The sequence below is a fragment of the Cydia splendana genome, chromosome Z (genome assembly GCF_910591565.1).
Source record: "Cydia splendana chromosome Z, ilCydSple1.2, whole genome shotgun sequence".
In the NCBI taxonomy this organism is placed as follows: Eukaryota; Metazoa; Arthropoda; class Insecta; order Lepidoptera; family Tortricidae; genus Cydia; species Cydia splendana.
The window spans coordinates 9,983,832-10,011,739 of record NC_085987.1 but is presented as its reverse complement, the minus strand read 5'-3'; the positions used below and the strand labels follow the sequence as shown (position 1 = coordinate 10,011,739).

Sequence of the window (27,908 nt, the reverse complement as noted above, 5' to 3'; positions counted from 1 at the left end):
TAATATCTAATCGATTTCATTAAAAAACATTAGCAATTAATTAATATGTACATTCAAAATATATAGTGAGAATATTTCCATGCTAAAATACTAAGCACCTCAAACTTTGTGTGGTGGTACGCGCCACATAAGTAAACAATTAAAGTTTATGTTAAGATAGTTACAAACATGGGAAACTAGTTAATTTTTACAGCTCATCTCATAAGTTTATAGTTGGTCTTGGGACTTCTACTACGAGTATAAAACATTTCCTTATTAATAATTATAGAACCTACTGTACATTTATACCTATAGTTACTATAACTGCAGATTATTTAATTAACTTTCGACAATTTAAAACAATAACAAATACCTACATTTTTAACTAACTATGAGTGTACCTAACATATATACTTACCTAATATCATATGTGTGCATTATTAATTAAAACCTGTAATATATAGATATATATACTGAATAACTAACGAATGTAATATGTTTGTATAAACAATGACAACCTCTAACAAATTTATAGGTACGTGCCAAGATTACAAATGTTTACGAGCCAAGAAAAGTAAAAGACCAACTATTATGACAAGAACATAGCGTCGGTCTAGATTAAAGCTTATTGAACTACGTAGACTATAGTTGGACTTAAATTTCATCGCTAACCGAGCACTCCCATCTATCTTCAACCAATGAAGTGAGATTATATGTTGCAGGTCTTAAATTCACACTTTATTATGCAGATTACGCAAAGCGGAGTTCTCTGCAAGTTATGAGTACAACGGCCCGTCTAAGAAAGCTCCATTTACACTAACATTGATAGGCTGCGGATATGCGGCTGATATTCACTAAAATCTAAGGGGAATGTCCAGGAAGAGTTTGATATGCTCGCCGATGTCAGCCACCGAGCGCTCGTCCAGTTGCTAGCTGGGCTCGTCAATCTCCAGTTCGGGGTCGTCCGCGTCCGGGTCATCGGCGTCGGGGTCGTCGGCGTCCAGTGGCTGGCTGGTCAGCGCGGCCCAGAGCGGCGAGCGCGCGCCGAGCTGCGCTGAGCCCCGGCGCTAGCTGTCGCGCGCACACGCGGCCGCCGCCGTCGCCGCCGCCGTGCCCATTGCGCCCACCGCGCCGAATAGGATCGCGCCCACTTCACGGTCTGGAGTCATCTCCACCTAAATATATTACACTTTTGTACTTAATTCACTATAATAACATTTCTGTCATCGAATGGAACGTTAAAATTGTCCGGTCCAGTTATTTAGCAGGAATAGGTGTCATATAAAATAATTATCTATGATTCAAAGAACTTTGTCTTTGAGGTCTAATACAATTGAATTAGGAAGACCCTCGAACTATCTTGGACAGTCCTAAAATTTGATGTGTAAGTACAGTAGGTAGGTATGTTAATAGCATGGTGCTGGTTCATTAAATCATTACCAATCTACCGATGTATCTTTTGTTGACATCTGCTAAATATTTTAGGCTGCAGAAAAAAGTTTCGATTCTCTGTATTCGGTTTCCTTGCCCAGCTGCTATAATGAAGTACAGACACATTATCCAGATCATGAAGAAACTAACGATACCTCATTTGTAGAAATCCGTCCAGGCACCGATTTTTGAATTTAGACCACTCGATTTCGTGTATTTCGTTAAATAATATCTCCACTACTAGGCGTCTACATTCAACAAATAGAATTGAAATCGAGTGGTCAATACCACTAGATTCCAAATTTCGATCACTCGTATTTCAAAAATTTGTATTTCGCCGTTTTCCACCAATTTTCGAGTGGCGAAATAGAGCGATCGAAATTCAAAAATCGGTCCCCTGTATCGTACACAAACAAACAACAAAGCGTGTTAAGCGTGTATTATGGGTGTGTGTTAGCGTGTGTGTGTGTGTGTGTTAGGCTACAAAGAGTGTTAAATCATTAGTTCTTAAAAACATTACCCTACTTTTTGGTTTAACGGCAGTCGGGCAAATTTTTTAATATTGGAGTGGTTCATGGACAAATGCATAAATGATAGTTTCGTATTCTACCCGGTATCACAGTAAAATAATGGACTGGATATGAATAGACATATAAATTCGCCTGTTAAAGCTTTTTCTCTAAGCAGGTATATTTTTCTTCACTATACCCGTATAGCACCTAGGTCCTAGGTACTTACAAAGGTATTCAGTCCTTTTTGTGTAGATTTTAATAAGCTTTAATAAATAAAATAACTCGCTGGATGGCTGGACCCTTGGTCAGATGCAGAAGGCGGTAGTCTTGGACACGGCGCGTATAGTATTACGTCGGTTCCTTTCTCTTTGGCCCTGACCACCGGCAGCTTGGGCCCTAAGGTCATATCGCGTACACCGAAGTTCGCAAATTGCGGGCATTTTTCTCTTTTACTCTAATTAAAGCGTGACAGAAAAAGATGCCTGCCATTTGCGAACTTCGGTGTTCGCGGTAGGCCCCTCTGCCCCGCTGCTGGTGGCACCTTAGGTTAGGTTTTTTATGCTTAATGTGTTTTGTATTGTTTTTGTACGTGTTGGTATATTTACTTTAATACTCATATTGTAACAACCTAAAATGAAATAATATATGTTCAACAGACATTCCGATTTTTGTTTCAGATTATGAGTTTCTCATATCGATCTGTAAGAATGATACTGACGAGCGTTCTGAATTCAGAATATGAATTCCTGACGCACTTCTTTCCATACTATATGTATCACACACTCGCTGAAATCAGATTATGAATTTGCCATTGACATTTTGTGGGAGAGAGTGAGCCAGACGTTCGTGAGATAACTGATCATACGAAAAGACATGTGTGAGGCAAATCTTTCTGAATTAAGAATCTGAATATTGATTATGAATTCAGAAAGATATTCCGGTCTTCTCCAGGAGGAAACAAAATTTTCAAAATGGTAGCGGGGTTCCTCGAGGTCCCGAAACGTAAAATAGTCTGGACATTAAAACATACCAAATTTCAAGACTGTCCAAGAGATTTAGAAGTTTGCTCTGGTTAGATTGCATTAGTCTGTCCGTTTCAGCTGTTATTTAGAAAACGACTCGCCACCACCAGTGTTGACTTGAAACGTTTGGAATGGTTCGCAATAAGTCAGAACATACTTAAACTTTACTAATGCCAATTAGGATAATGTTCTCTGTCAAAATCAGATCTAAGACAAATCGGGTACGAACCGGTATCGTTCTCAAATTGGCTGAACAAATAGCATTACCCTGAAGGTTAGCCAACTAACCGCCTGACTCCACTAAACATTTACCTCTAGTTGCCGGATGTAGTGAAGAATGATCGACTCATCAATCTGACGGGAAAAGCCCTTTGAGGCCTATTTCGTGAATAAACTACGCGATGGGTGGAGGTGTTTGAGAGAATGCGACTTTTTCTGTATCATAATTTCTCGTTTAAGACTTACATAATATGTAATCCAACCGTATATTTACCTATATGATTGGCTTTTAAAGCTAACGAGCTTTTTCTATTACCTCGTTATATCGTGTTTATTCGGGTGTACATAATTAGGTCAGCCAAATTAAAATCAAAAAAAGCGTTTTAAGGTATTAATTCCCAGCATCATTTTAATACCTTAATTTAGTCCTAAATGCGTATAATCCGAGTTTGCTCCATCTCAGCCCATACAACCATTTCCAGTCGCCGTTACGACGCGGTGTTGACACATCTTGTGTCGACACCGTCTGTTTCGGTCACAATTCCAGTCGCAGAGTCGTCGCCGTGTCGACACAGTTACCAGAAATGGGGAAGGGTCGACACATGACACAAAGTGACATAAAGTGTGGTCGCCGTGTGCACACATTGTTTCGAGTTTGCGACTACTTTATGCCAAAATCATTCGTTCAATCGTTCATTTTGTTCCTGTCAAATGGAAACTGTCAGATGGAAAAATACTTAAATAAAAATAAGTGACATTAATACGCCATCTCTAAAACGGATTACAAGACGTAATTATATATTGTTTGCATTTATATTACAATAGGACTTAAATTATTATGGGGAATTAAACTGCTCGAGTGATTTGATAAACTAAGTGTAATATAATCAACGCGCCACCACATTGTTTTAGTTTAGCCGGAAATGAAATTGTTTACTTCTCAGTGCCTGTGTTCATAACTATATTATTTGAAGCATTTTTAGTACTTCGATGCGTATACTATACTTAAATAACAGAAATAACGCTTTACATACTACGAAACTTGTTAATTATGATGTATAAATATAGTTTAAGGCTGAGAAATATTGCAGTCACAAAGTAGTTGCAATGTTTCGACTTTGTGTCGACTCTGTGTTGACACATGGCACGCGCTGTCAAAAGTAATAACAAAGTTACTGGATTTGCAAAATGTCTCCTTGTGTTGATTTGTTTTCAGATATTCTCAAAGTGTAAAAATGCCGTGGTCAGAGATGGGCATTAATCGATTAACTGTTTATTCGACTAATTAATGGAATAATTAGGGAGACGAAGATTACTCGCGTCCGCAAGAAGATTACCCTGTGTTGCCTTGCACGTGTCTCCCGGGTGGTGCTAAAGAGTAATCAACCTTGGCTGCTACACTGCTCTCAATGAGTCTCGTAGCCTATCACTAGATGCAGAGAATTTAGATGCTTACCAGATGCGAATTAGTACATAATGATCGGAAAGGAGTATTTTAAGAACCCTCAGACCAGAGATCTCGGACCTTCAGTCCGTATCTGCCAGTTAAACATAGAAGGTATAAGTAAAGCCAAGTGTGAATATATGTCAAAACTTGCTGTAGATCATAAGATTGACATCATAAACCTCCAAGAAACCCACACAAAAGACGATCAGGACATCCAAATCAGAGGACTAATACCAGGTTTTACGCTCATTAAAGCACTGAACCACAGTAAGTATGGCATTGCCACTTATGTTCGATCCGACCTGAAAGTGTTGAGCGTTATATACGCCGATGATTCGGAAAATAACTTTATAATCGTCACCCAGTTTGAAGACTTAAGGATTGCTAACATCTACAAACCCCCTCTTGCTACCTGGGCCGGTAATGGGATGCCCACCTTCCCACACCCATGCATTTATACTGGAGATTTTAATAGTCACCATACATCGTGGCGGTACGCAACGAGTGATACAAATGGGCTAGCCCTGGCAGAATGGGCTGAATCAAGCAATCTCTTTTTGGTTTTCAATGCCAAGGACAGGGGCACTTTTCACTCAGCTCGCTGGAAAAAAGACTACAACCCGGATCTGACCTTTGTCACTAAAGACCCCTCAGGTACACCCCTTCCAACAGACCGGCTCGTCCTTCGGGACTTCCCCAACAGCCAACATAGACCTATAATACTGGAAGTAGGGCTAAAGATTCCACTCACTAAAACAATGCCACTCCCACGTTGGAACTTTAATCGTGCAGACTGGCCTAGTTATGCAGCAAAAGTGGACGCAGGTGTCCGTTTCATTCCTCCGATAGCACATAACTACACACGTTTCGTGGGATTGATTCTGTCTTCTGCTAAGGCCCACGTGTGTAGGGGTTTCAGAAGGGAGTATGTCCCTGGATGGAATGAACTTAGTGAACAGCTCTACAATGACTACCAAAAAACTGGGGATAGCTCGATCGGCACTGAACTTCTAGTCACCCTGGATGAAAACCGCTCCAACAAATGGAGGAATACTGTCCAATCCATGGACTTCAGGCGTTCAAGTCGTAAAGCATGGAGGGTGTTAAACAAGCTTTCTGGAAGACTGTCATCGTCGCGTTCCCTACCTGCAATCCATCCAAATCAGATAGCAAACCGGCTAGTCTCTGTGTCCAGAGCAAAAGGAGACAAGTTGGAGACAAAAAAGGTGAAGAAAAAGTGGCATCAGCTGAAGGCCGACCATAAATCTGACCCCGACCTGTCAAAACCCTTCACAGCGGAGGAAGTCAAAGTAGCTATCAAAGGTCTTCAGCCTGGAAAAGCAGCAGGAGTCGATGAAATTTACAACGAATTTCTCATAAATCTTGGCTCACATGCTATAAAGTGGTTATCTTTATTTTTCTCCGAAATTCTGAAGTCCAATAAACTGCCTAGGTTATTCACAGAATCCAAAGTGATCGCTTTACTAAAGCCAGGAAAGAATGACGATGATCCCTCTAACTATCGCCCTATAGCTCTACTGTGTAATGTTTATAAACTTCTGGAAAGAGTCTTGCTGAAACGAATATCGCCGCTCATAGACAAACTTATTCCAGTAGAGCAAGCGGGTTTCAGATGCGGGCGCAGCTGTACAGATCAAGTCCTAGCATTAACCACTCATATAGAGACGGGATACCAAAATGGACTTAAATCTGGGGCAGTCTTCATCGACCTAACGGCAGCGTACGATACGGTATGGAGAGAGGGACTGCTCTACAAACTTTTAGTGGCAGTTCCCAACTTGGAAATCGTTCAACTTATATCAAGCATGCTTTCTCAACGACGGTTCCGCATTCACCTGGGTTCCAAGGTCAGCAACGTGAAGAAGCTGAACAACGGGCTGCCACAGGGCTCTGTACTAGCCCCTACCTTATTCAATCTGTACATCCACGACCTGCCTCCCACCCTGGCTCGCAAATTTATATACGCCGACGATATTTGCCTTGTCACGCAGAATAAGACTTTTAATAACCTGGAGCGGACATTAACGCAGGACATGGTTACACTAGCAAGGTATTTCAAAGCATGGCGCCTCACACCTAGCACAAATAAGACCGAAACATGCTGTTTCCACCTACACAACCAACTGGCAAACCGCGAGCTCAAAGTTTCCCTCAACGGTTCGACCCTGAGACACAATTCTACCCCAAAATATCTCGGTGTCATCCTTGACCGCTCTCTAACCTTCAAAGAACATCTCACGTGTACTGGACGCAAACTGCAAACGCGCAACAATATCATTCACAAATTAACTGGAACATCCTGGGGTGCAAATGCCAACACTCTGCGTACATCTGCCTTATCGCTGGTGTATTCCTCGGCTGAGTATTGCGCGCCGGTCTGGATGGGCAGTGTTCACACCAACAAAGTCGACACGGAGCTAAATAAAACTATGCGACTCATATCCGGCACACTGCGATCTACCCCGTGCCACTGGCTACCAGTTCTTTGTGGGATCCTGCCACCTGATCTGCGAAGGAAAGATGCGCTTATGAAAGAGTCTCGCAAAATTAGGGAAAATCCAAACTTACCAATACACAGCGAATTCACGCACCCGGTAAATAGTCGCCTGAAGTCCAGGAACCCCCCCTACAGTATAGCGTCATCTCTTTCACAAGGAGACTACAACGCTAACCGGGAGTGGACGCAACTATGGACTACTACAATGGTTGGAAAGTTTGGATCGGGGATTATCCCGGGTAAGAAAATAGATGGGTTTGATCTGCCGAGGCGGACATGGTGTAACCTCAATAGATTGCGCACCGGCCACGGTCGCTGTGCCCTATATGAGTACCGTTGCGGCTGGGTGGAGTCTCCTGCCTGTCACTGTGGTGCCGAGGAACAGAGTATCCGACATATTTTCCAAGAGTGCCCATCTACTCGGTATACTGGAGGCCCCCCGGAAGACCTGATAAAACTGAACGACGAAGCTATCAAGTGGATTAATTCTCTGGAGTTAGATTTATGATTTCTCTGTATCTGTAAATATAATATGATGCCATACGATTAAATAAAAAATAAATGGAATAAAAAAAGTTAATTCTCAAATTTTAATCGCGATTAGTTTAGTCGACCTAACATAGATTGAAATTGAATTAATCTGAATATTAATCGAATAAATTATCGATTAAATCTCGATTGAAAGTTGACAGGGGGCCATTTTTGTACGTAAAAATAATAGAAATGTCTTGCATGCAGATGGTAGCAAAACACTTTGTCATAAAAGTCGAGATGGGTGTCGATATATAGGTTTTAGGGAGTGCCGATTTCGAAAATAATGACCATTTTGGAATCCGAAATGGCGGCCATGCACTGTGTCATAAAAGTCGTCATGGATGTCGTTTTATACGTTTTAGGGGGCCCCAATTTTGAAAATGATGACCATTTTGGAATCCAAAATGGCGGCCATGCACTATGCCATAAAAGTCGTCATGGGTGTCGTTTTATAGGTTTTAGGGGGCGCAGATTTGGAAAATGATGACCATTTTGGATTCCAAGATGGCGGCCATGCACTATGTCATAAAAGTCGTCATGGATGTAGTTTTATAGGTTTTAGGGGGCCCCGATTTAGAAAATGATGACCATTTTGAAATCCAAAATGGCGGCCATGCACTATGTCATAAAAGTCGTCATGGGTGTCGTTTTATAGGTTTTGGGGGGCGCAGATTTAGAAAATGATAACCATTTTGGATTCCAAAATGGCGGCCATGCACTATGTGATAAAAGTCGTCATGGGTGTCGTTTTATAGGTTTTAGGGGGCGCAGATTTCGAAAATGATGACCATTTTAGATTCCAAGATGGCGGCCATGCACTATGTCATAAAAGTCGTCATGGATGTCGTTTTATAGGTTTTAGGGGGCGCAGATTTCGAAAATGATGACCATTTTGGAATCCAAAATGGCGGCCATGCACTATGTCATAAAAGTCGTCATTGGATGTCGTTTTATAGGTTTTGGGGGCGCAGATTTCGAAAATGATAACATTTTCAATTTCAAAATGGCGGCAATGCACTATGTCATAAAAGTCGTCATGGATATCGTTTTATAGGTTTTCGGGGGCGCAGATTTCGAAAATGATGACTATTTTGGATTCCAAGATGGCGGCCATGCACTATGTCATAAAAGTCGTCATGGATGTCGTTTTATAGGTTTTAGGGGGCGCAGATTTCGAAAATGATGACCATTTTGGAATCCAAAATGGCGGCCATGCAGTATGTCATAAAAGTCGTCATGGCTGTCGTTTTATAGGTTTTAGGGAGCGCAGATTTCGAAAATAATAACTATTTTGGAATCCAAGATGGTCATCATTTTCGAATTCTGCACTCCCTTAAACCTATAAAACGATATCCATGACGACTTTTATGACAAAGTGCACGGCAGTTATCTTGGATTCCAAACTGGTCATCATTTTTGAAATCGGCACTTCCTAAAACCTATAAAACGATATTCATGACGACTTTTATGACAAAATACGTAGTCGCCATCTTGGATTATAAAATGATCATCGTTTTCGAATTCTGCACTCCCTAAAACCTATAAATCGACATCCGTGACGACGCAAGTTATCTTTATTTTCAGATCTAACAAATTGCTACAGAATACAAAGGACAAAAAAGAAGCGAGGAGGTAATGAAACAAGCAAAAATACAGATGATTCCTCGACGCAATTGGGTGATTCTTAAATTGTGTCCAGATTTTTTTGTCATAAAAGTTTTTATTTTTCACATATTACTCTCACAAGTTCCGTGACATTTCGACCTTGTAATTTTTTAAGTAAATGTTTTTGTTTATCTATGAGGATCTCACTAGAATAATATAATCAAGGTATGTTTATATTTGATGATTGAAATAGTAACGCAAAAACAAAATATATTTGTGTCTTATATTCCTGCCGAAGACTTTTATTTTACCTTTTCCTTCTACACAAGTTTGGCCAAGTAATAAGAATTTAGGGCTCTCAATTTTATTTTGACTTCTACAACAGTAAAGCTACGAGGCCATATTTGGTATCGTTTTCGTATAAATTCGCAGTACCAAATTTAGTTAAGGTATCACATTGACACCATTCCGAAGTAAAAACATATAAACTTATAAAAATACTTTCTTTGAAACTCCTCTTCACGCTTAAACTGCTGAACAGTTTTAATTTAAATTTGGTACACATATATTTTGAGTCCCGAGACAGGACATAATAAGTTATCTCAAAAATCATCCTTTAAAGGTGTGAAATGAGGTGTAGGGGGGAATTCAGAATTGACTTCTTGAAGTTAATACTGTTTAAGTTTAGGTTTGAAGTCATGTTTTTTTATCATTTTTAACTAAATCAAAGATGTAGACCATCCCAAATTTCATATAAATCGGTTCAGCGGTTATTGATTTCCCGTACAAATTTCCACGCCACTTTTCACACCTTCAAAAGATGATTTTGGTTATAAGATCTATCCTATGTCCTGTTCCGGGACGCAAACTATTTCTATACCAAATTTCAACGAAATCGGTTCAGCGGTTAAGCGTCAAGAGGAGTTTCAAAAAAACCGGCCAAGTGCGAGTCGGACTCGCGTATTAAGGGTTCCGTACATTAAGTCCGACTCGCGCTTGACTGCACATTTCTAATAGGTTTTCCTGTCATCTATAGGTAAAGAACTATTTTGTGTATTCAGACGGACATACATACAGACGCACGAGTGATCCTATAAGGGTTCCGTTTTTTCCTTTTGAGGTACGGAACCCTAAAAAGAATTTTTTTTATTTTGTGGAATGGTGTCAATGTGATACCTTAAATGGATTCAGCACCCCAGATTTATACGAAAACGATACCAAACACGGCCTAGCACCTTCACTGATATAGATATATCAAGATAAAATTGAGAGCCCTAAATAAACTTTCAAGAGCGGATATCTCAAAAACTATTCAACATATCGAAAAAATTGACTGAATAAACTTGTAACAAATTAAATTAACTTTCATTTTGTATAAGTGGCCATGTCGCTGAGATGCATAGTTTCCGAGATATAATCGAAAAACCGGAAAATGGGACCTTCAAAGCCCCCTCTCTCCCCCCCGTTCAAGGGCTACGGCCGGGGACTTTTGATATGTTCACCTCCTAACTTGTCAAACCGAGTTACGGAGTCAAAAATTGTGTTCCGAGCATTTCCCTCTACAACTTTCGGAGCATTCGTTGCCTGACCTAAGTAGCTTATTGCATTTCTTTAAAAACTTTTCTGTAAAAGGTTGACGGGTGTTGGGTGTTTATATGGTTTCGGTCGATTATTATCATTTGCATTGCCCATGATGACTTACTAGAATTACGAGCACACGAGACACTAATAGTAGTTTGACAAACCTTGGTTTTCAAGAGGTATTTTATATTGACATTTGCTGTCACAAATTTGCTGTCAGATTTAGTCGCAAACCGCACGCAAAGTGCACACAAATGTTTCGACACCTTGTTACGGAAAAGTGTAGACACGGCGACGACACTTTGTTTCGAAACAATTCTAGACACATTGTGTGGACTCTGTTACGACACATCTGACATTTAGTTACCACTTTGTGATTCTGCGATTGGAATGGTTATATGGGAGGAGGTGTGGATAAATTTTGGGAGCCTTGTGAGATACATTTAACCATGGATTGACAAAACCACTCGATGTAGAAGGAATCCACCATCAATTACAATATCACCAGCAAGGTTAATGTGAATTAGACACTGATGAAAAAAAATTTTAACACGATTATACCAAAAAGAAATTCAAAGTGGCGGCCATATTTTACAATCTTTGACTACAAATTCATATTAAGGTAATATCTTTCGGATCCTCAGATGTCAATTTTTATCACGTTTAGAGCAAATTTTCCTTCGGACGTGCTGTTTTTGAACTACAAGCAAAAAACTGAAAAACAGCAAACTTTTTTCCACAACTGCTGGAAAGGAGCAAACTCGGATTACACTCATTTACAACCAAATGAAGGTATTAAGACGATTTCCAGCTTGCTGGGGATTAATTCCTGAAAAAATCTAATTTGACTGGCCTAAATATTAACTTGCAGAAATTCCTGATGTTCATTCAAGTTGAAAATATAGTAGTGATGTAAATTACCTATAACTACGTAATTTAACCTGATTGCTTTCATTAATTGCGTGAGTATTACACCGGCCACCCGTACTGAAGTAAGAATTATATTACATACTATTATTAGCCCTCGTGCTGACTGATGTTTAAGGCCAAGTTGATCAGGTTGTTTTTCTAATAATGTTTATTTATCAAAGTCATATATTTTATTACATTTTTGTATGTTTGTAATGGGCGTTTTTATTGTTGTACCTATTAGTTACCTATGTTCATGAGTTCTTATAAGTCCCAGAAATCTTAGGTTATTTCTATTCTACAAGGAGAAAAAAAGTGTTTTACTATTTATTCCTACTATTTTCGATTTTACGTTACTTCCATACAAGTGCCTATAGAAGTTTAACGAATATTTTAGCGGTGACAGATGGTTTGGTACCACCAAGCTGTCCATTAATCAGCGGGCTGTGTCTCAGTCTTCACCAGCAACAAACGGTCTGCTAGCCTTACTTGCGACAGCGTCGTCTGCTCAGGGTCGGAGCGCTCCTCTAGCACGGTGTCCAGCTCGAGGGACGGCAGCGGACGCGAGGTCCGCGCCAGACTGACCGCGCGCGCACGCGCTTTCACAGGTGACAGGCGCACCACTGACAGCTCGCCGCGATCCAAGTCGCAGTTCCTGCGTCGAGCTCGTTCTCTATAAAAAAAATATTTATTTATATTAAGCTCGTTATGCTTCCAAACGAGATCATTGCCTTTTCTATTGACGATTTTCATTTACAACTAATTCCTTGCATAATTTTATTTAGACCGATTGTCCAATGACATGGCAGTTGAAAACAACACAAAAATATTTTGTCATTTTTCCCGATTGAGAATTTATCAAATTACAGCTAACTTGAAGAAAAGTTGCGCGGCTGGTATGATGGTGAAAGAACAAAAAAAACTTCAAAATACGTACCTATATATGTAGGTACTTTTATGCTGAATGTTTAATTTATGGCGAAACGGTGTGTCCAGATTGAAACTTAATACTAATTTAAATATATATGCAACACGAATATTTGGGCAAGCGCAGCCAATTACCATCATCGGTAGCGCATTGGTAGCTAGATTTCTATCTATACTAACTAGGGTGGGATATCGGATATTCGCCGAGCGTGCTTCTGCATTGCTGCTAACACATTGCATAGGGGCGGGGTCAGCGGGGTGGCTAAAAATAGATTATATAAAGACACAATACAGGAGATTAAGCATGCTAAAACTTATTTTAGGTATATACATAATTCTTATTATTTAACTAAAGGAGTATTCAGAATCACATTTCCTGGCACAAACAAATAAATCTAATTTGCTATAGGGTTCATGTTTCACTTATGTCACTTTGTAGTTACCTACTTATTAATGTTGTACATGAATGCAAAAAATAAATGATTATGAATTATGATAATAATTAACCTTTTGGACGCCAATGACCGATATCTCCGCACCGCAGGTTCAACGCCAAAGACCGATTAATCGGTCACACACCACAGAGCAACATAGACCTACGTGCATATGCATAAAGTTTAATTTCAGTTTTGACACTTCGGTGACGTGGCGTCCGAGTGACAGCTTTTGTGTTTCACACAGCGTCGAAAAGGTTAAGACATAACTATGTATAAAAACTAAAAATCTCGTACTAACATAACTTCGCTTCCAAGCTTTAAATCCAAATATTTTATGATACACCAAATATATGACTACATGCTTCGTGTAAAAGTAGATGCGTATTTATATTTAATTGCGGAAAAACTCGTTACTTATGTACTTACTTAGTAAATATACAACAACATGCAACAATTCGCTTCAGAACACATACACTATACAGTACAGGGCTTTTTCCCTAATAAATTTCAAATATACCGTCCCATCCGGACGAAACAATGAAACTTGGCAATTGGCATGCATGTAGTTTACGAGTATGTAGGTACAAAAATAGAAGTAAACAATTGGTCCAGTACTAGTTTCCTCCATTGTGAGTCACAATATTCCCATTAAATTATCTACAATAGTTGTTAAGAATTATATCGCTAGAACATTTTTTATCTTTTTCAAACTTACGCGTTGTGCAAATTTTATAAATTTTCGCTATTATATGTTGCCTTTACAATTACAGTACAGGAAAAATTGCTTAATTTTTTCAAAAGAAGGGCAATAAACCAACGTTTTGTGCTCTTTTATGTACATATAATACCGTTCATAGCCCATATCTATACATATATATGTAGACTAGAGGGATATTGTCAAAGTAAATTATGTAGTCAGTACATTTACTGCCATCTTTCGACACAAATGATTATAACTTTACGACTTTTGTCTTTGATCCTTATTTTTTCACTGATATGTGTTAAATTTCTAAAATGTCAAAAACTATCGCCATCAAGTCGACGAAAGGCCAAAGGTATGGTGCCATCTTTTCGAGAGATGGCGTCATTAGTCTAAATTCTCTTTGCCCATATCATAAAAACTACATGCTACATGCATGCCAAGTTTTATGTATTCTTCCGTCCGTAGTCTAGAACCCACATTTTGAACATAAGCGTGAGGTGACGTAGGCGTTTGCGTTAAGTGTCATTCTGTATGGGATTTTAAGTTTCCAAAAATTCCTGCTTGGCACGCTGTTCAAAATCCCATACAAAAATAGACATAGCACAAACGCGAACTTTCGTCACTCTATCGAATGAAATGTACACTACTTAGGGGCTCTGTATATAGGTACATCATATATCATATTATCAGCATTAAAACATAAAAGCAAGAAAATACTAGAGGAAAGGTAAAAAAACAAAGCGGTTTCAAAATTTATTTAATGATGGTTTCGGACTAGAAATTTGCGGGGCGTTCATCTACGATAGTACTTAGATCAAAAAATATTTGTTGCAATAAATACTTGTACCTATAGGATATAAAGTGAAATTACATATTGGTATTGAAAAACTGATAAATACATAAAATATTGACAAAAAGGCTTTCGACCCCAGAAATTAGACGAAAGCTCAGTAGGTAGTCAAAATGTTGACCAAATAATTGTATTTAAATATAAAATATAAAACCAAAAATAGTTAAAAAAACTCTGTTTAGTACAATAAGCAAAGTCTTTTGATTACATCCGAGGATTAAATACCTACGCTTTGGCGAAAATACCATACAATACAGTATATGTGCACTTTAAAATCATCTTACCTAGCAAGTTTCGCTCTTCTACGAAGGCAACATATAACGGTCAATGCCAGTAATGGAAAACCGAATATGCATGACACAATCGGCACCACTATTGATTCCGGAGTCACTGAAAACAAATAACAAAATGTACATTTGGCAGGTTAATCCGGGATTTCAGCGCCCCACTCGTCGAATGTTTAGTGCATTGGTGCTCCAAGTTCTATTACTGTGCTACAGCGGGGTTAAGGACTAGTATTCAGAGTTCGTTAGCATCGTAAAGCGAAATGTGTATTAAGAAAGCTTTCATGTGCTGCATCTCTCCAGACTGTTGTTCCGAATACGTCAATCCATATTTAGCACGTTACGAGCTTTGTAGCGACCAAGTGGAACATAAAAAATATCTCAAACTTTGAACAGAGCGGACTGCTATGTCTATAGATGTAAGTATGTCACTTTCCAACAAAAATACTGCTGTCGCAGGAATAATCGTTTAGGTTAATATTCAGCAATAGCAGCAGTTTTATAAGTAAGAAGCGTCCCAGTTGGTTAAATTCGATCCTTCCAAAGATTACAATGTAGCTAGACGTCCCAAATGATTAAAAGGGCTTAACAAAGTTTTGCTATAATGAGTTTGTGCACTCGACAAAATTGCTACTTAACAAACACTGAATTTCGTGCACAAGGTCTGTAATTATAAAAGAACGCATTGGTTAAAATAAGAAACTATTTTACTGCATTGTACTTAAATCCTTAAGCCGCACGTATGTAAGCGAGTACAGTCTGTGCGGAAAATTCTCATGGAATATAAGGGAACCAATACATTCTATGACATAACTCTTCTCTTTCCGAACAGAGACTTTTTTCTACATAATCTAAATAATTGTCGTACCCAGAATTAGATAGAGTAAACTAAATGCAGGTTGAAAAAATATGATGCGTGCAAATGATGGATAAGAAGACTTAGAGCCATAAATTTAATATAAAAGTAGGCATGGAGCGGTAAACTCATTAGGTAAATACACGTTTTAAATCTCAATTTTCTCTATGAAATTATTAATATCTAGTTTTGGAGTTGGAAAGATTTTCTGTGTACTAGATCTTAATTTTAGATTAGACTAGTCTTGGACTGGGTATTGTTTGTGGAAGCGATTACTCAAATAGTCATCAAGGCGGGCAAGGGGTGATACTTGTGCCGCGCTCCGTGTTCGCATCGACCTAGTTAGGTAAGCAGCAAACGAATGACAAGGCAACCCATTTTGAGTGGTCAGCGCGCCCATGCCACGAGAACGAAACGCAAACACAATAGATTAAACCGTTCATTTTACTAGCGAAGTTCCAGTCCAAGGATGATAACTGCTAAATAGTAATCCAGTAGAACGATTACAATAACAGCGATACCGGACCAGCAGATAAAAATACAATCATTTAATAAAATTAAACAATGTAATTTAATTTATTAAATGACTATTTTTTATTAAACAATGTAATTTAATTTATTAAATGAATGTATTTTTATTATACAATGTAATTTAATTTTGTTAAATGACTGTATTTTATCTGCTGGTACGGTATCGCTGTGTTATTGTAATCCTTGTACTGGATTACTATTTATCAATTATCATCCATACGTGTATCAAATTTATCTGATGTGCAGGTCTGAAGGAGTTGGTCACGGTTGACTTGTGTGTTCAGTTACTTACCGGTCGGATAAATGATGATGGGTGTAGGCCGTTTGTTGTTGGCACTTTGCTTGGCAACTGTGACGGTAGCGGCGGTGGGCACCGCCGTCGCAGTGGTCGTGCTGCTGCCGAGCGACGTCAGCAGCACGAGAGGGTTTCTGGTCGTTCGTGCCATTGCAGTCACGGATACTGCTAACAGAATAAAGGTATACTGTAGTCACTTCGGCCTTCTCAATTATATTTAACTAAGATTTTATTAATTAACTATATTTTCCGCTTAAACAAATACACTTCATTTAAGGTCATCCTGACGATCGATCCCTCTAAACTAAAGCACACGCGTGTCCAGGTGACGGACTAAAGAAAACACCATTACATTAGACTTTGTACACTAACGTGTTTTAAGTAACCTATATAAATCGTGTTTCTTATATTGGATAACTTGTTTACCTATTATTGTAACTTTTTAAAGAGATTAATATGTTTGCAGTATGTTTATTATCGCGCAAATATTGAGCCGCCCTACTTGATACCTGCGAAGATTGTTATATCATTTTCAAACTTAGATCAGGTAATCTAGATTATTATTTAAACAACAAACTTACAATTATTATCGTTTGCCATATATTACCATCATTCGATGCGAGATGTACAGGCAAGTGTAAAAATATGGGTAAACTTGTATGCACCCATATTTTTACACTTGACTGTAGTACTATCTCTATTACGTAGTACTCTTTTGTTTTTTATATGGTGGATGGTTATATGGCGGATAATAAGAATAACAATAGGTAATTGATATGAACTCGTAATTGTCCTTGAAAATACTGCATATCTTGCATGTTGAAGTTTAATACGAATTCTAGGCGGGTTCTGTGTTAGTAGGCGCTTTTCGCTACAAACCGGAAAACATGTGTCATCGGCTACGCTTGTAGCTCGTGTACCACTTGTGTCTTGGACCACCGTGTGCCGCCTATACTCAAGAGGACACGTAGTCCGTTTCAGAGGCTTCAACGGGTAAAATACAAATCGAATATTGTAAATGTATAGGTACCTTACTCGTACAGTTTTTTTTTTCACCAAAACGGGACCAATAATATTAGCATTATTATTAATTAACTGGTTTAGTTAATTGTTCATCTTTTACTTCAATAATAAAGTTTAACTTCAGGCAACACGTACAGTCCTACACAGTATTATTATATTATTTCCTGAATAACTAGATTTAAAAGTTGTATCTAGTTATTCAGGAAATAAAATAATTTGATCGAGTAAAATGAATTTAAAAACATTTCGACGTTGTCTACCCGTTGACCATGAGCACTGAACTCATGATGAAAAATAATACACATGTATTATACTACATACTCGAGAAACTGAAAACGGTGAAAAATAGAGATACTACTCCTAAAAATACGTGTGATACCTCATTAGATTCGTCATGATGCCTAGAAAAATGTATTCGAAGCGTGTATTAGCACACAAAAAATATCAAAAGTTGTAAACAAAAAAAAGGAGAAAAAAAAGACGATATTTTTTATTCCCCAATATCTTAATGCATTCTGTTTATAGGTGAATAGAATTCATTTTTATTTTAGGCCGGCCAGTTACTAAAAGTGGCCAGTTACTGGCGAATTACCCTACGTTGTCACTTTGCATTGCGTTATTTTTTACCAATGACACTAATTTTTAGATTTCTCCTTTGAATAGTATCAGGATGTGTCTAACACATGCCGCCAGTCCAAAGGAAAAACGGTAAACACACATTTCGAGATAAAGCGGTTATGCCCGGGTGTTGTGCTGAGAAATGAGCTTACGAGTGGTTATTTTATTGTGTGACACACGAACATTCAGGTTATTTTATAACATCTTATTTTTCCATTTTTACCAGCTCTCATATTTTTATGTATAGCCATTTCAAATTATAGGTTAATAATACTAAAGCCCACTGAGCTATGTCGCGGAGCGCGAACTGTCCGACATTGCGAAACTAATAAATTAATATTTAAACCTTAATTGATTTTAAAATGTAAGCGCGTAAATTTATAATGGGCAGAATTTAAAGAATAACATATACCTACATATATCTCGCGTCGTTTAAATCTATAGTAAGTACCTACCTAACGATAGTTCGTAGTCTACCCCAAAGAGAATTAAATCACTACGTCTACTAAAGGGATTTCGTTTTTTTGGAACTCTCTCTGGGCCTATTGTCGATGGATTTTATTAGTTTTTGTCACGCATACCTCTTCCTCGGTGATTAAGTCCGTGTCTCTTCGAGTAAAACATTGTTTCTTATAGTGAACTACTTGGCGAGTGAGTTTCATGCGCTCTGATCGCGTGTTTCGTATTTTCATTATAATTTATTCATCAATTATGTTTAAAGTACGTAGGTACTTATTTTTTAATTTAAACCACGAGCAAGACAGTTTAGACAACAAAACGGGGATTTATTTAAAATATAGTAATTACCGTTCTCTTTGTTATACACTGTAAGTACTGTCCGCGGGAGTATCTTGGCCCTGAAGTTAATATTATAGAAGGCCCGAGGCCTAATCAAATCTCTTACACCCCGTCGAGTTTCGTTTTTGCGAATAAGATCGCCGGGCGGGTAAACTAGATTTGAGACCGTAAACGGCATTTAATCAATGCTCGCGCAGGACCGACCCCTCTGAATTAATATGCACCTTGATACAGGATTTTCCCGCCTTAACGCGGAAAGGGTTAGCCCATCCTTTGTTTTAGTAACTAAAGTGCCAATGAAGAACAGCACATTCTGCGTTTTTGTTTGCCACGACGTGTATTAAAAAAGTTTTGCGTCTACGGCCGCTCGATGAGGTTGATTGATTTAAAGGCTGACCGTTTAGCCTTTTAGGCAAGTACTTTGTTTAATTATCATTTAGGATAAGGCTCGAATTCAATATCGAAAACGGCTCTCTAGTTAATTCAACGCCAATGCACACCGGTTAAACCGTTAACCCAGTGTCAAATTGTACTGGTAACCATGATAACTACAGGTTTAACGCGTTAACCCCGGGTTAGTGGGATGGTGCAAATCAGGGATGTAACGGATGTGGTTTTATCGGAACCGAAAACGGAAACAGATGTTTTCAATTTAGTTTAACGGAACCGAAAACGGAAACAGAACCCAAAACGGAAACGGAACCGAAAACGGAACCGGAACCAGAATCGGAGCCTGCCTTTTTAACGATGTAGTCGTTTTCCCCTTTCTAGAATAAACCTTCAGACAAAGTTTACACTTAGCCGTGTCCCCACTAACTTCATCAAAATAGTTTCAAATCGAACTTGATTTCGGCTTCATTCGGCTTTTTTTTACACACTAACATTCACCACACACACTACACACAGTCAGTAGTCAGTACACAACAGAACACAACCGATTTTGATAACACGAATAAAACAAAGTATACAAACAAAGCGAAGCATTGACATCCGTTATAACTTCCGTTATAACTTCCGTTATAACTTCCGTTTCAAACATAACGGAACCGGAACAGAAACGGATGTGTAATACCAAACGGAAGTTCCGCCTTAACGGAAACGGAACCGGAGCTCCGTAACATCCCTGGTGCAAATGGCTCTTAGAGGTTATATCTTAGACTTTAACTTAATCCCGTAGTTCATAAAACTTTACGGGCCTGATCTATTTAAATTATGGTTTATCCCTTTCTTACAAATACAGTAAGTATAATAAGATTAATAAGATTAAAAACTAAAATTAAAAACTAATATTAACTAAAATTTTAAACTAAAATTAAATACATAAGTCAAAATGTCAGATAAAGACACGATAAACGATTATTAGCTATACTAGGTCAAGCAGATCTTGTCAGTAGAAAAAAGGCGGCAAATTTGAAAAATGTAGGCGCGAAAGGATATCGTCCCATAGAAAATTTGAATTTCGCGCCTTTTTCTACTGACAAGATTTGCTTGACCATCTATAATTGAGGCTTGTAACGCGTTTATGAATAAGGGGGTACGTCGATATTATGAATTTAGATACAATGTACCTACTCAAGAGCGAAACCAGGAAATTAGAAGAAACCAAAAAATATCGCACGCCGCGCCAAACTTATAAATCAATTATTACTACGAAAATATACTGCTTTTTATAAAACTTTCAAAACTGTAAAGTAAACAAATAATTAAAAAATGAGTTAAATTTGTCGAGTCGGACTCGCACTTGTCCAGTTTTTTTTTATCGAGCCAACTGTAACCTTCTAAGGTTTAGAGTTAAGGTTAAGAGTTTTTCTTGTTTGATTTTTTTATGACATTTGCTTTTGATTAAATTGCGTAGAAATTTAATGTAAAAACTACAATTTTGAGTTAGCCCCCTCTTAAGGGGCCCACTGATTAACAGTCCGCCGGACGGTATCGGCCTGTCAGTTGTTCGGAACTGTCAAAATTTTGTTCTAACTGACAGGCCGATACCGTCCGGCGAACTGTTAATCTGTGGGCCCCTTTAAGTTTCACATCATCGTCATCATTAAGCTTACAAAAATTCAAAAGTTTCATTTTCTCACTTTATCTTAACTACTCAGATGGCCAGCTTAACTACTAGTTAGTGGAATGTTTGCAGTTATCTTTCCATCTCAACTGGCATATCATGTTTGAATCTCAATAATTCTGCCTAAAAAAGTTATTACGAAGCTTATTACCATTAAGGTATTCGCAAAAGATCTGTATTTGGTAGTGGTGATAAGCGGGAGCTTCGGCTTTAATGAATATGAAGTATTGCCTGCCGGACTTGAAAGTATTGTCTTTTTATTCTTTCCTTCCTGAATACTGTGGTAATAGTACATTGTAGGAGAGGACGGAAAATAATACGAGTCCATCTTTACGTTTCCGGCCGAGGCATTACATAGTGCTATTCACGACTACTGCGAGGAAATAAGAAAACATTTGCATAACTATAAGTACTAGCCCGCGATTTCTCTGGTAGCAAATTACTAGCCACTGCCTATCCTGTCTCTTGAATTTCGGTAGGCGTCAGCGAAAGAATATCATTTTCTTCACTAGAACAACTCATTTTTATAGCGAGCGTAGATACGTGTTTCTTGTATTTTTTAGTCAAACACAATTTACACTATCCAATTCAGTAAGTATTTTCAGATCCCGCCTTTTTTACTTTTTTTATCACTTTTAAGAGGCGTTTTTCTGTTATTTGCTTCAAACCGACTCTAAACTTAGAAGCGTTTTTGCTAAAAAAAACCACAAACAGCTACAAAAGTAAAAAAACGCCTTACGCGTGAACATAATGGATAATTATTTAAAAAAAAATGAACTGAATGGTTTTGACATTTCTTTAAAAAAAAAAAGGAAAAAGTTGCGCCATAAAATACCTTTTATTGATTTTTATGTTTTAAAGGATACTCAATTACTCATTGCTGTAGCGAACCGTCACCAATGACAGATGATGATAACAATGAAACATTGTAGTAGTGGTGGTTCAGGTGCGACAGCTATTGCCTACTTTCCAGCTTGGTTTTAGACCATCTATTGCCACATTTCCAAACAGTGGCGTGAAAATGTTTTTTATTATTAGCCTATGTGTGTGTCCCACTGCTGGGCAAAGGCCCTCTCTCCTATTCCAGTCCTCCCTGTGCTCAGCAAGATCCCGCCAATCCCGCCGGAACGCATCCAAGTCGTCCCGCCATCTCTTTCTCGGTCTGCCTCTGCCACGACTACACCGGGGATGCCAGCTAGTGGCTATTTTGGCCCATCTGTCATCATGCATCCGGCAGACATGTCCAGCCCAGTCCCACTTTAGCCTGGCGGTCTTCACTCCAACATCGACGGGTTTTGAAGCGAAGCTCTGTGTTCCCCACCCTGTCAGATCATCAGACACCCAGGATACTTCGCTCCATTGCCCTCTGGCGGTAAATGTAATTAGAAAAAAAAAAAAACTGGTCAAGCGCAAATTGATGTTTCATACCGATTTCGTATGCACGCTTAATCACAGGGTGTTTTGGTGCGTAATTATTTTTAAATATTTTTTCTAAGTGTGGGTATGATTTGCGATCGAGGGTTCCGCGTCATCACGAAATATTTCGATTTTTAATAAACGGAGCCACGCCATTTTCTTCAATACGTTTTCCCTTTCTCAACACCATATGCCTGATTGTACTTTTAATAAATATTATTATTTATTTATAATTTACATTTGTATTATTTAAATAATAACATTATTTGTCATTCAGTGAAAAAGTAACATTACTTCAACCAGAAATGTCACTTTTGACACTGACTGATCATATCCATGGACACAGTGCCATGGATCCAATTTATAATCTGTTATATTTTAGTTATTACAATCACAATAAAAGCCTCATGTCTATGTTGTCAATGTTCACTGGTTTGTTATTTATGCCAGTCAGTAGCACAATGGCCAGCAGCTGAAAATCCATACCTTCATACTAATAGTATTATTATAAATATAAATACATAAGTATCTATATCTTTCGGACACACCTCTGTCATGACTAAATTATAGAACGAGGTTGATGAAATTTTGCGTGTTTAAGGCATGCCCCTACCCCCCGAAGTTCCAGTGCACGCCCTAGAAATAATATTAATTTATTTTCTGTCGAACGTCATACGTTTAATTGGTCCATGTATTAAATGTAACTCTACATACAAATTAAAAGATTAACGTAATATATAATGAACACAACCATGATCAGTTTGATTTGAACGATATTGGGATATAATATATACTTAAAAAAAAAGTATTGGAATTACGTAAACATAAAAAAAATTGTATTGCTTATGTAAATCTGCCAACTTGATTGTGACTCGTGATCGGGACATTTTTACTCAAACTTTATTCTCTAATAAATGCTGAAACGTGGCAGTGGGCTCGTTTGCAGTCATTTCTGGAACATTGCCTTTAGGAACGCAGAATGCACTCTTTTAAAGCATATGTGCTTCCTTGGTATAATGTGACTAATATATAGTCGTACGTTAGCTACGCGCCTCCTCTTAGCTCGCTGTATCCGGAGACACTCCACTATATTACTTCACTAGTTAAATCTTACCTGCGAGTTTGATTATCTTTCTAAGCTGTTTAATCAGGGCAAGCTGACTAAGAAAATGATATTGATTCGATTTTAGAGTGTAGGTATTTTACATTGCGAACATCACAAAAAGAAAACAGTAGTAATTTATTTACTGTCGCGAACATCGTTGATCCGAATGGGTTTTATCGTACCTTAATCTTTAAAAATATATAAAAAAAAGTTTTTTTTAGCGCTGAGGACCTCTTTTTCAGGGTTCCGTAGTCAACTAAAAACCCTTGTAGTTTCGCATGTCCGCCTGTCTGTGCGTCTGTCAGTCCACTGTTTTGTTCCATGATCGTTAGTGCTAAAAAGCTGCAATTTGGCATGAATTTGTATATATAATAATTTAATATACTTACATATAATTCGATCTTGCCGACAAAGTGTTAAAATAATAACGAAAAATATTTTTGTTTTGGTGGTACGTCCCCTACACGTACAGGGGGATGAAATATTTTTTTGCTGCAACCTTTAGGAGGGGGGGAGGGGTTGTTGTTGGATAGGGCTTTCAAACGTATAGGAGTTGTCACAATAGTAGTTTGTGTTACAAGGGATCAAAATGATATATTTCCGTCAAGGGCGTACATAGAATCCTGAGCGTAATGAGGGATTCAAGTGTTAACGCCCAAGACGAAATAATTTTGATACCGTGTGACACATTCTGCTTTTCACATCAACTATGAGGAAAATAAAAAAATAAATAAATGAGGAAATTATCATGTATCAAAACACTATTTAAGCTAAAAAAATTGTATGTAAAAATGAAAAAAAAAAATGTATCCTTTAGTACAGAAAAGTACAACTTTTACCCCTCCTAGCAGGGTAGAAAAGTGCCACTTTTATCCCTCCTAGCGGGGAATAAAAATCCCTTTTTCGAATAGGTGATGTGAAAACTATATTTTGATGAAGTAAATATTATCGCTCTGAAAGAAAAAATATGCGTCCACCTCCCCGTGAAATAAAGACTTTCAATGAAAACTATAGCGAACATGATCGGTTATCGTTAAAAGTCTTCCCTTCGTAAAAATACGTACAAAGCGCTGCGAAGGTACTGCCTTTTGCTTGTAATATATACTTACTGATAGCCCCCGATCAAGGCAGTAACGACGGAACCCTACACTGAGCATGGCCCGACATGCTTTTGGCCGGTTTTCACTTCTTATATGTCATCGTTATTTATTTCAAACTTACCAAAACAAGGAGTTTTTGCACTCGACTGCTAGCTGCAACTTTATTGTAAAATCATATTTTTGAAACGGGAGTGGAGAGAAGGGTAAGTGGCGCGATGAAATTTTATTAGCAGTATTAGGGCTGTGTAAATATTTGATACGGCTTCGCGTTCGGAGGCGGTCTCGGCCGGGAGACGGGAAGGGTCGCGCGGCCGTCCCGTGCGCTCCCGCCGGCGGACTGGAGCGTCGGAACCGAAAGTACTGAAACATTGCCTACGTCCGGTGCATTACGGAGGCGACGGCCCGGATGTTCGCGCGGCTCACTAACTTAGATACATTTTGACGGCTCAACTCTTCACGGGCCACAACAAACTTACTAACTTGCAACGACAATAATTCGATTGCGAAGCAATCACCTAGATTGTTATGTTCCGCAGTTTTAATGTTTCTATTTTTTTTACTTTCACCCACTTAACTCAGAATGATACGAATGTGAGTCTGATATCTTACCAGCCTGCAAGTATATTATTTAAAACCATATAAGACTTTTAAATCGTTATTGGTTTTACTTAAGGTGAAGGTATCGAGTGGGTTTTCATTTTGTTCATAGCCATGAGATACTTTGTAACCGGCTTGTCGGAATCTTGACCCGCACCGGCCGCACCGTATGGTCAAGGTGAGTGCGGGAGCTGCCTGCTTACCCAACTCTCTTTTGACATCGCTCCAACCAGCAACCTGGGAAGACACCGATACCAAAGTCTCGAATTCGAACACGATGTTGTAAAAGCTGTGCAACTGCAGATTTATCGAGACAATTCCTAGTCTAGCGGGAAGCGAACGAAGTCTTTTAGAAATGGATTTTCGCTCATGTCGTCTCGGATATGGGTGAATATGATATCGATGCATTCAGTGTAATGCCCTCAACACAAATATATGAGACGACAAGCGCGAAAGTGGTGGGGGTAGTTGCTATGACGTCATAAAGTCGGCAGTACGAACTTTTATTTTATATTCTTTTAAACATACCATGTGGGGTACCAAATGAAAGGGCTTTGTGAGTTAATCACAAATATATAACATACTGTAACATTTTCAATACTTGGTCTAACTAATTATTAGAAAAAGTCCAAAAATTTCACAATGCACCGTTGAAAAATAAAATACATATAAATGACTACTTATAGTAAAAAACATAGAAGGCCATTTTAACCTTTTGGACGCCAATGACCGATATAGCCGCACCGCAGGTTCAACGCCAAAGACCGATTAATCGGTCACAGACCACAGAGCAACATAGACCTACGAGCATATGCATAAAGTTCATTTTCAGTTTTGACACTTCGGTGACGTGGCGTCCGCGTGACACAGCTTTTGTGTTTGACACGGCGTCGAAAAGGTTAAATAAACTCAGTTTAATGAATTATAGTGTAGTTGTTAAATGAAAATATTAATGTAATCGTATAACATTTCAATAATCGAACTATTTGAGTTTACATTCGTCTCAAGACTTATGAACAGACGAGGTACCTACATAATGTAGGTAGATAGTTTTCATCAAAAATCCACGTAATGAATAATTATACTGTTAAGCCCGCTCCACACTCGTGCGCGAATCGCGGCGCGAAGCTGCGAACGCGAGTGTGGAATCGATTTTGCAGGTCAGCGAATTCGACTCCAGACTCGCGTTCGCGGCTTCGCGCCGCGATTCGCGCACGAGTGTGGAGCGGGCTTTACGCAGACTAAGTTGTGGGTCACAGACCACCTCAACTACTAGACGGAGCACATAAGTCAATCGAGGTCACCACACATATGCTCTCCCGTACAAATTTAGTATGGCAGAGCGACCGCTTATTTCAGTTGCGCCCACAATTAGGACCACTACTCGGGTATTTTAAAAATGTTTATTATTATTAAGCTTTAGGGGTATTCTTGGGTCATTATAGTATAGAATAGCGTAGAATACAAATCTATTGTGCTGCCGGATTCGAAGCATTTCACAAGTAAAATTGTACATAGGTATGTGTGGTGACGGTGACTTCGTGCTCTTTGTAAACGCTTCATAATGCGGTGTCTGTGTAGTCTGTGGTTGCGGGTAGAAGCTCGTTGGTTATTTATTTAACTAGTAGTTCGCCCCGAACCGAGAACTCGCGGTTTGGCAAAAATTATATAGAGCGATTTTGTTGCACCTACTTAGGGGCTATTCATAAATTACCTACGTCATTTCTAATTGGGGGGGGGGGGGGGGGGGAGTCTGGGCATCGGATGATGGTAGCATGACTTAGGAGGAAACGGGGTCATTCGAGCATGATTTTTGGATGATTGGGGGGGGGGGGGGGGGGTGTCACAAAATCGATGTCGTAATTTATGGACAGCCCCTTACTGCGTATAGTGCGACATAAAATAGTAGAAAATTATTATTAAAAAAAATAAACCGGCTTCTGAGGAGGTAAAACACCCACTTTTCTAGTAGGTAGCATTTTGTTTCTGTAAGGGTCGCAGTTTTAGGCTAACGAACTCACTTCTGTGATAGCAGTCGGTTCTGTGAGGATTGCAGTTCGAACCTAACCAAACCCACTTTTCTAGTAGCATTTCGTTTCTGTAAGGCTCGCAGTTAAAACCTAACCTAACCCACTTAACGGCGCGTGCGGTGCGGTGTATGGGGGTTTGAGCGGGAGGGGCTAGTAAGTTTGGCATTATACTTTATAAGTACCTACATTTTATGGTAGGTAATCATAGTGGTTTATTTAGTTTAGGTATCAGTGGTTTTCCGGGTCAAGGTCCGAGTCCGGGTCCGAGTCCGGGTCCGGGTACAGTTCCGGGTCCAGGACCAGATCCAGGTCGAGGTTTAGGTCTTGGTCCAGGTCCAAGTCCAGGTTCAAGTCCAGGTCCAGGTCCGGGTTCAGGTCCAGATAAGAGCCCGGATCCAGATCCAGATCTGGGTCCAGGGTCAGCTCCGTCAAAATCGAAATTCGAAATCGCCAAACGTGTACTATGCGTCGTTGAAGAGTTCCGTTTTGATTATCATCAACAGTTCCATTTCATCA

General features: G+C 38.9%; 1 protein-coding gene across 1 annotated transcript; it reads right to left on the bottom strand.

The window, feature by feature from the left end:
- Window positions 1–34: 34 nt before the first annotated feature.
- LOC134804232 (uncharacterized) lies at window positions 35–16,813 on the bottom strand. The gene is made up of 4 exons (XM_063777202.1): window positions 16,638–16,813; window positions 14,959–15,064; window positions 12,247–12,430; window positions 35–1,154 (listed from the first exon to the last, which is right to left on the bottom strand). Exons 1-4 carry the CDS (start codon window positions 16,789–16,791, stop codon window positions 1,047–1,049), a joined length of 552 nt encoding a protein of 183 aa, XP_063633272.1. The 5' UTR covers window positions 16,792–16,813; the 3' UTR covers window positions 35–1,046.
- Between the last annotated feature and the right edge of the window lie 11,095 nt (window positions 16,814–27,908).

What these genes read in the sequence shown, in the direction of transcription:
- LOC134804232 (XM_063777202.1), bottom strand. Translation starts at nt 16,791, where the DNA reads ATGGCACGAACGACCAGAAACCCTCTCGTGCTGCTGACGTCGCTCGGC. An exon ending in AGAAGAGCGAAACTTGCTAG is followed by an intron (nt 12,431 to 14,958) that starts GTAAGATGATTT and finishes TTTTTTTTATAG; the next exon opens with AGAACGAGCTCGACGCAGGA. An exon ending in AGCAGACGACGCTGTCGCAA is followed by an intron (nt 1,155 to 12,246) that starts GTAAGGCTAGCA and finishes TAATATATTTAG; the next exon opens with GTGGAGATGACTCCAGACCG.